General features: G+C 34.8%; 1 protein-coding gene across 1 annotated transcript; it reads right to left on the reverse strand.

Moving 5' to 3' along the window:
• Window positions 1-544: 544 nt before the first annotated feature.
• On the reverse strand, window positions 545-9,505 carry LOC113113323 (annexin A5-like). Its single transcript, XM_026279441.1, has 12 exons — window positions 9,350-9,505; window positions 5,219-5,303; window positions 4,888-4,982; window positions 4,398-4,511; window positions 4,145-4,235; window positions 3,722-3,801; window positions 2,607-2,657; window positions 2,032-2,125; window positions 1,850-1,945; window positions 1,263-1,321; window positions 928-1,050; window positions 545-854 (listed from the first exon to the last, which is right to left on the reverse strand). The coding sequence occupies exons 1-12, from the start codon at window positions 9,503-9,505 to the stop codon at window positions 795-797; spliced, it is 1,104 nt and encodes a 367-aa protein (XP_026135226.1). The 3' UTR covers window positions 545-794.
• Window positions 9,506-9,640: the final 135 nt, after the last annotated feature.

A 9,640-nucleotide genomic window follows, 5' to 3' on the forward strand; every position in this document is an offset into this window, starting at 1 on the left:
CTTCTTCTATGATGTTGATTTGATGTAAACTTAATGTCAAACACATGCCTACATACATCAAACAGTTTCAGTGTGGGATTAACTTCCTATTTTCACCCAATTACCACAGGAAGAAACTGCCAAACTGGATTTAAAAAGGTGTTACAAAGTCTTGACTAATATTTGATGTCAAATTATTATCAAGTTGTCCGCTGGGTTAGATGAAAATTACTTTGTGAATTTTGTTCGTGTGCGTGCATGCGTGTTCTCAGGGAAGGGACATTTATTTTGTTAACTCCCTTGCTTATCCCTTCAGTAATTTTCATTTGTGGGACTTAAGCTGTTGTAATTTTAACTTTAGCAGAAAAATGTTTTAGAATGATAATATTAATGCAGAGGAAAATCATCTCAAGAAAAACTGCGCTTTATAGGTACTATGCTTACGGAAAATATTAACTATTTGTTAGAGTAATATTGCCATCTAGTGGGAAAAGTATTATATTTGCCACCAGAAACAACCAGAGGAACTGCAAATGACTTTACAAAACATCTTACGGTCCATAACATTTTATTTTCAAGTCTTCACACAGTTTTGAAACAATAAACCAAAAACAATTCATTAACTTTTCTGAAACCATTAATTTCTGTTAAAGAATCAGTCCACAAACATCACGCCAAAACCATTACACAATACCCTCTTATTCTCCAACACTGTAACTACTTATTCTCAAGTCATGAAAACATAAAATATATGAAATTAAAAATAAACCAATGTGCACAAGAAACCTGATGTAAATAATAAGCAATTTGTTTTTTTAATCATTACCACCACACAGGTAGAGAAGGGCCTTCTGGTAATCTCCATCAGTGTCCTCCTAAAAATAAGGGTTAAAAACAATGTTAAGATTTATTTGTGTTTGTGACAAAGTGTGTGTTTGCATAACTTGCCTGTATGGTGCTGTAGAGTGATTCTCCATACTTCTTCTTGTATACCGCTCTGATGTCCAGCATATCCCGTTCACTCCTGGACACCATGATCCTTATGAGAGTCTCATCATCAGTGCCAGCACGCTGTAAATAAACAAACCAATAATGTGTGAAATCAGTTGTTTCATTATTATTCAGACCAACACATTAATTTAATAAACAGGCCACGAGTTGTTTTGATTTTTCCACTTGGGAGTGTCAGCAATTGATAATCCAAAATGAGCAGCAAATGATCCAATTCATGATCAGAGCAGGAAAAAAACAGATGAGATTCTCATGGAAATAAGCCTTCATACCCGCATAGACTCTCGAACAGATTCGGCAAAATAAGCAGGCACGCTTTTTGCACACTTAACTAAAGGAGAGAGAGAGAAAAATAAGTTTTACATTACAAAAATAAGTTTTACAGTTAAAGGGACAGATCATCCTCCAGTGTCATTATTTACTCGGCCTCATGTTGTTCTTAACTTGTATGCTGTTATTAAAGTTATATAACATCAACAGTGATCATAAATATCATAAAAGCACCTGCATGTCTGGAACAGACTGACATTCAGGTTGTTTTTCACATATTATCTCCAAAAGCAATATTGTCAGTAAATTCATTCCTCACAAAAAATGGCTTCAGAAGACTTAATAATTGTTTTTGTTTTTTAGTTAGAATATGATGGTTGAACTGGAATGACATGGTGAGTGTCACTTTTCTTTGCATTTTCTTGGATCTTGTAATCTCCTTAGTTCACATTTTTTATTCAAGCAATTAAATCTATTTTACCAGACCGAACTTTGCATTAACTTTTCTTTTAAGTTTTATCATAGAGTGATGGTCGAGTCCATCCAAATAGCAAATTTACTTTTAGCCACACAACATGGATTTTCGTACCCACAGCCATCAGCAGTGCTTCCAGGTTCCCAGTGCACTCATCTTTTATGCTCTCTTCAATGTCACAGCCGGCAATCTTTTTGTAGGCATCAAACACTGAAACAGGGACACCGAAGCCATTAGGATGGCCCTTCACGGCAATTCTGAACACATCAAAAGTCTTTGAACACACAAGCGTGCACCTCTTCTCAGGTGTTCCGCGCTCCTGTTGCCGAGTATGTTGATGAACTTGTCCTCGTCCGTGCCGAATTTCTCCTCTCCGGCAGCAAACAGCTCCTGAAACACGATCAATGAACAAACACCTCTAAGGTTCGCAATTTAAACCTGAGGATCCAGTTACGTATTTTCCATGTTTACATCAACATACATACGTACATACATAGACTAGTTTTTTAGATACTTTTATGGGGCTTTTTGTCCTTTTTGGAGCTTCACACCATAATTCACAATCAACTTATAATAGATGCTTTGATATTCAACCTAACGTCTCCTTTAGTATTTCACAGAAAGAAAAAGAAAATATTACAAATATGAGGGTAAGCAATTGATTAAAATCACGCAAAAGGAAAATGACTCTTTTGAGGAACACAAAAGAAGGAATTTTGTGTTAACACTAATGTTTTAATTCTGTTTTTTTTTTTCAACAGAATAAGTCATACACTTTTGAAATGGTGTGAGGAGTAAATGTTTTATTTTAAGGGTAAACTGTCTCTAAGTAATTCATAATACTGTATTCACTCATGACTAGTAACTTTACCTTTGCATCTTTCTCCACTCTGCTCTCATCCACTCCCTCCTCTCTGTTTCCCTGAGTATAGAAACATAACCAAGATCAGAGGACGTCACAGAAACATCAGCCCTCCTCCATCACCGCAAATCTTGAGACGGAGTGTGGAATTTTCCCTAACCTGGTAAACTCCAATATTGAATTACCCACACTTAACCCCTGAGAACCATTTAATCTTCTCAACAACATTAACTCAAGAGCTGTTTTAATTACTTAAGGATGACTTCACTGGTGCTCATGTTATCATTCCAGGAGGAAGCTGCTCAGTTTCATCTCTCTCCCATCTCTTGCCCTAATCAACACATTGACTGAAATTGTATATCACAGTATGATACATTTTATATACTAGAAATTTAGCATTGATAGATGTATCATGACAATAGTTATTTTTGCTGGAAATTATACTAGAAATTGTTAATATGTGTCAACATTTCTGATAATCCAGTGAATTAAATATTTTACAAATTAAAAGTACTAAATACTTTATTTGATTTTCTGAACTTATTTTATTACTTTATTCATTTTAAAATGTGCTGCACAAAATCAAAGATGATTATAACTATTATATACTTCATTCTACTTTTTTATACTCTTTCTTGTGCTCTCTCTATCTTTGTGTGTGTATATATACAATATATATATATATATATATATATATATATATATATATATATATATATATATATATATATATATATATATATATATATATATATATATATATATATATACACACACACACACATAGTGTTTAGTATTTTCACCAACAAAATAAGGTTTTAAGTCAGTTATTTCTATGTTTTGCTGTAGTGTGTCAGTAGGAAATATCAGTTTACATTTCTAAACATTATTTTTGCCATTAATTGTAATAATCCAGTGAGATTTTTGTTTGCACAAAGATTCTGACAGATCTGATCTCGTCATATATATATATATATATATATATATATATATATATATATATATATATATATATTTTTTTTTTTTTTTTTTTTTTTTTTTTTCGGTACCGGTATATATGATTATACATTTCTTTTGGCTCTCCTTTTTTCCCCTTCCTTTTAAACTGATAGCCATTTCTTTACCTGTGCAAGGATCACCAGCAACCTCTGGTAATGTCCTGACGTATCACCCATGATGTCTTTTTCCAGCTTGCTTCCATATTCTAGGTCAAGACACATGAGACAGGGTCTGTTGACAGTTTACACTTCTCGACAATTGCCGCTTATTGGTCCCTTTGGATTACTTTAATGGGAAGGGATCAGTTTTAACAGTGATGCCTTCTAGAGAGTCATGCTCCATGAGGCCTGTTTGTTTGCAACACAGAGAGTAAGGCATCTTTGAAGAAGGGGAACCCACAGTAAAAAAAAAAAAATCGACCCTTACCATTTGAAATGTATTAGTGGAGTGTTCAAAGGAAATATTAATAGACACGATCATGCTTCAACCTTACAATAGTGGGATATTTTCATCTCAGCCATACATTGTGCCTGTATGATGAATGTTACCTTTTTTATAAGCTTTGGCAATATCTTTTATCTCATCACATGTCCTGGATGCCATGATCTCGATTAAAACTTCGTCCTCTGTACCCACTCCCTGTAAGAAAATAGACAATTAAAAAGATAACCAATCTAAGATAAGTTCAAGTTTATCATAATGGAAAAGCATTTTCATAACAATGTGTTGTTGTTGTTTTTTATTCATTCTTTTTCTAGTTTTTAATTATATCCCATAGACGATGGAAATGTGTGATGTTACCTTGATGGCTTTATGGAGTTCATGTGCATCATATAATATGGATGGATACATGAGGGCCACGATGAGATCCTCTAACTTTCCTCCCAGCTCTGACCGTAAGTCTTTCACTAGATCCTGAAAACATGAGCCAAGAAACAGAAGAAAATATATTGCCCATTAAACTGAAGATGTAAAACTCATTAGCATTTTAACATTGTTTTAGATGCTCATGACAGCACTGAATTAAATAAACTTCAATATGAGGCTGTGTGCAAAACAACAGCTCAAAATGAATAATCTTGATGTACTGCTATTGATGCACAGCAGTGCTTCTAAGCGACTGAATGGAAAAATAATCACGTTTAAATATTTTTCATAACTTTGAACAGCATTTTTTTTGTGTATTATCATTTTCAGAAGATGTACTTAAAGTGAAAAGACATTTTTACATAATTTAGATTCAACAAACAAATTATTCCTTATTTGACACTAGATAATGTAATTTGCTCACCTTGCCAAAAGCCTTTTTATAGGCTGCTTTTATTTCCTGTCTCTGGCCATTACTGCGAGCTGCCAGTAACATGAGGATGGCATCTTCATCAGTGCCTGAAAATAAAGCATTATAGGAGAGGGCGAATGTAAGATATAGTTAAGAGTGAGCCGAAGTTTTTCTTTAGTCCACTGATCAGTATAATTAGCTAACAGCAATTAGTAGTTATCACTGCGTATAAACAATTACCACTATGTTCTGGCTAATTATAATTGCTTATTATGAAAGGAAAATCCACCTAGATCATAACGAAAAGGGGTGAACTCTTAAAGGTCTGCCTTGACAAACTTACCAATCCCTTTCATGGCCTTGCGTAAAACTTCTGCATCATGCTTTGCATTGAAGTTCACAAAAGGTTTCACACTTCCTCGGGATGCCTGCAGAAAACACAAAACCAAAATGAATCTATTGCAAAAACATACATGTTGTTCTATTCTAAAATGCATTATGTGTCATGTTAACTAAAGATATCCTTTGAAGATTCAACAATAAGATCAAAAATTATTTGCAGCCTTTATTGGTTGCCAGATATGTTCTCACATCAGAAAAGACAGTAGCTTCATAAAGTATGCAGGACAAAATATTTGTTTATATCGAACCAAAGGCACAACACCAGGTTTTGTTATTTGCAGACTGAATATGAAAATGTCAAACAAAAATAATTAACATACATAATAAGTCAAGGCACTAAAAAACATGAAGACATGTGGAGCAGGTGAATTCTGAATGGATTAGCCAGCGCAGGTGTTTGAGAATATGAGAAACATCAACCTCATTTATTAAACTCATTCATGTAGTGGCTCGTGTCATGTCTCTCATCATTACCATGTGCAAATATTGAATATATATTTAGCAGACAGATATGAACCAATAACAGTGGAAACTGTTTGCAATAATTGTTCTCTCAGTCTCTAAATGACCTTTCAAAGGCTGGAAGCAACCATTTCCACATTTCTTGTTTACATTGCGATTGTATCTTTCTGGTAACCCTTTAAAACCTCTGTAAACACTATATACGCACAGAGTATCTGTAATCCATACACGACTGATTAAAGATAGACCAAGATTGCAGCGCAGGTTAATGATAGTGCTGCGGTGAAGAATGAGATAAGGTATAGGGTTTGGTTTTAGGGTTCAAGTTCAGGTTGAAAGTTAGGGATCAGTTAACCCCGAGACCTTCAGTCTGATTTGAAATCAAAGGCAGTAGCGTTAATCTTTCCTTGCTCTTATGATTTCTATAATAAAGTGCTATGACAACACACATACGTCTTAGAATCACACCAGCCAGTGTCATAGCATTAAACTTTAAAGAAACAACACACGATATGCCAGCCCAAGCATGGCTAATCCTTGTAGATGTACTACAGTATATGGGTGTTGTGTTTATTTGGTTCTGGCAGGTGTGGGATGATAAAGCTAGTGACCTGTTTCAGTGGGTATCCTCAGTCTGATCTGATACTGGTCTCATCTGCTGTAATCTAATCATCCATCACTTTAACCACCACCGCGGTGACTTAACCGTCACCATGCCAACATCATGTTACGGTTGGCATTACAGTAAATTAGAATTCAAGGGTTAAGTTATCAGATCTATGCCAACATAAATCTGATAACTTAACCCTTGAATTCTAATTCATGGGAATTAATTTATGTGGAAACTCCCCCATTATTTATTTATTAATTTGTTTGTTTAATTATGATACTAAAGATTTCTACAGTTATAATAATACTTGCATTTGTATACTTATAGTTAAAACATTAGTTCTAATAAAAAAAAAACAATGTTTTAAGCTTAGAGTTAATCCAGCACAACAAGACACAAGACAAAGACCCAAATTAGCCTAATGAAACTCATCATAAACTTAAATATTAATATTAATACAGATAGTGGTACAAATGCAAAATTATACAAATGCAGCTCAAAACTCACCATTTGTACAGGTACAGGCAGTACTATGTTCAGTTCTGGAAAAGAGTAGGCTACATGAAGTTTTCATTATCAGAACAGTTATTGAACAGTAATTGAAACTCTTTACGTTGTGAAATTGCACGTCCTAGAATCCACAGCATCTTAATGGCTTTAAGACTGTACATAAATAATTCCTGTCATTTACTCATGTAAGCTACGCTTTTACAATACGTTATCTATTCTGGACAGCGAACATGCCTACCTGTTGCTGTATTCAGTCACCTGTGCGCGAGAGGTCAGACTTCTGGGGCGTGTCAACAGTCAGCGAAGTTATTGTAGCTGGATGAAGGACACGCCCTCAAAACCAGCTGTCAATCATACTGACTGACGTGGAGAACAGAGTAAAAGACAGTAGTTATCACTGTAGGCTTTATATTCTGTGTCCTTGTCTTGGTGAATTAATATATCTCATCGTTTAGTAGACAAAGGGGTTTTAATTATTGCTATTTTATTATTATTTTAATTATAAAAAAAGTTAATATAGGAATGACCATGAGATGCTTAGTTCCGTTTAAATTTCTTTTACAGCAAAACTCCAAACGTCCACCAGTGGTCAGTACAGAGCTAAATTTGGGCACATTTTATCGTTATGTTTCTCTCTCTCTCTCTCTCTCTCTCTCTCTCTCTCTCTCTCTCTCTCTCTCTTTCTCTCTCTCTCTCTCTCTCTCTCTATATATATATATATATATATATATATATATATAGCCTACATGTAGTTTTGGAAAATTTCATAGCTATCAAAATAGTTATGTAATAAAATAGCAATATAAAATATGTAATTTTTGAATAGGCTACTATGACAAAATTATAGCTAGTGTACTTTGGTTCAGCTGTATAAGTTGTTTGTGTGCAGACTAAAGATATTCTTAATGTTTTCTTAAGATGACGTTCAGATGATGTTTGCTCAGCTTTGAACATAATCAATAGTTTTAATATTATTCATTATAGAAGCATCAGGCTTTGACAGAAGTAATCAGCAGAACACGGAGAACCCCTCTCCGAATACTGATTTATGGGCAATACATGAGATATATTGCTTTGGCCTTCCTTAAAGAATTATGTTTTTGTCAGAGCCTTTTAATGATATGCTTATTTTATTTATGTGATTTATACACCACTTTTACACAGCAAAATAAACCTTATTTTTCTGTTTTAAGACGATGTGTAGATAAGCCATACTCATTGCTTGCCAGGCAAAAGAGAGACAGCGATTAATAATTATCAATCGATTACTAATGTGTCAGTGGCTAAAGTGCATCAAAGGTCACTCACATGTAAGTATCCCTCATCAAATAGAAGAATCCTGCTGTTTGTTGGGCTAAATTGCTCAAGTATGCAGTGTGGTGTGAATTAAATTTTCTCATTTGCGTCATGCACGGCAACACACAATGTGAATGGTTTAATAAAAGCAACAGGGTTGACTTCATTGGGATTCATGGCTGAAGATGTTTTACTAGCCTGGTGAATGATATAATGATGACTGAACCATGCGTACACACATACATGCAAAGTATATCATTTGTTTTAGGTTTATTTGGTTTATTTAACTTTAGTGTGCCAAAGAAAGGACAAGAAAAAGAGAGACACAAAAGCAGAGTAAAAAATATGAAAAGGCACACTTATTTGTTTTACAACACAAACATTATGTCTGAACATTAAACAGTATTGAGTGTGACAGGTCTCCATTGTTAGTTTCCAATTCCAAAAGGAGTTCAGGGTTTCATAATGGAAAATCGTTTTTCAATTGAGACATTTTCTCAATATGCAACATAATTGATTTCTCTTTTTATTCATAAATAACCCTCTTCACGCCAAGAACAAATGGTAGAAAAAAAATCTATTTCTGCACTGAAACTAGTTAGCAGACATATTGACTGACTTATCAATTAATCTGTGTGTGTGTGTGTGTGTGTGTGTGTGTGTGTGTGTGTGTGTGTGTGTGTGTGTGTGTGTGTGTGTGATTTTGTGTGTGTGATTTTGTGTGTGTGTGTGATTTTGTGTGTGTGTGTGTGTGTGTGATTTTGTGTGAGTGAAAAGTATTGGCTTTACAAACTGAATTAATGTTATTGAAACTATGTCTAGTCAGAAATCTATTTTTTTTTTTTGAAGAACTCGTGTCAGAGTAACATTTTTATCAGTAAAAGAAAACACATTTCCTAAACAGAATTGTGTCTGCTGAAACATATAAAGCATCTGCCATACTATAGATTAATAGTCAGTAAATAAATCTCACATTTCCATTGCAAAGCTTTAAAAGTCCTCGATACAGTTTTTCATTCTTTCATCCATCCAGTATTAGTTGTCACTTCTTTGATTGTCCAGCAGCTACAGAAATCAGAGCTGTTTGCAAATGCTCCAAAAGTCCCCTTTTTCATCTTTTTCCATGATGCTTCTCTCTCAGAACACACGATGTCTGCGGGAGCCCAGATGTTGCTGAAGGGTGCTATTGCCTACAGAGTTCCTGAGCTGTTTCAGCAGCATCCACAGGAGAAGTCCCATCAGAACCAGCAATACTGTGAAGAGCCCCACATACACACTTAGGTTCCAGCCCCATCCCGCTGTAAGAGGCAAGGAGGTGGATGCCACCAGGAACCTCCTCGGGGAGGGCATCAGTTGCAATAAAATTGCATAAAACTACTGCAGCTCTTTACGGATTCCTGAGTGTGACAGTTCATTCACTTGCTGTGTAAGATTTATCCATGACAGGTGCTCTTCAAATCCTTCATTAAATCTTTATAATCCAAA

Source organism: Carassius auratus, chromosome 14 (assembly GCF_003368295.1).
Source record: "Carassius auratus strain Wakin chromosome 14, ASM336829v1, whole genome shotgun sequence".
Taxonomy (NCBI): Eukaryota; Metazoa; Chordata; class Actinopteri; order Cypriniformes; family Cyprinidae; genus Carassius; species Carassius auratus.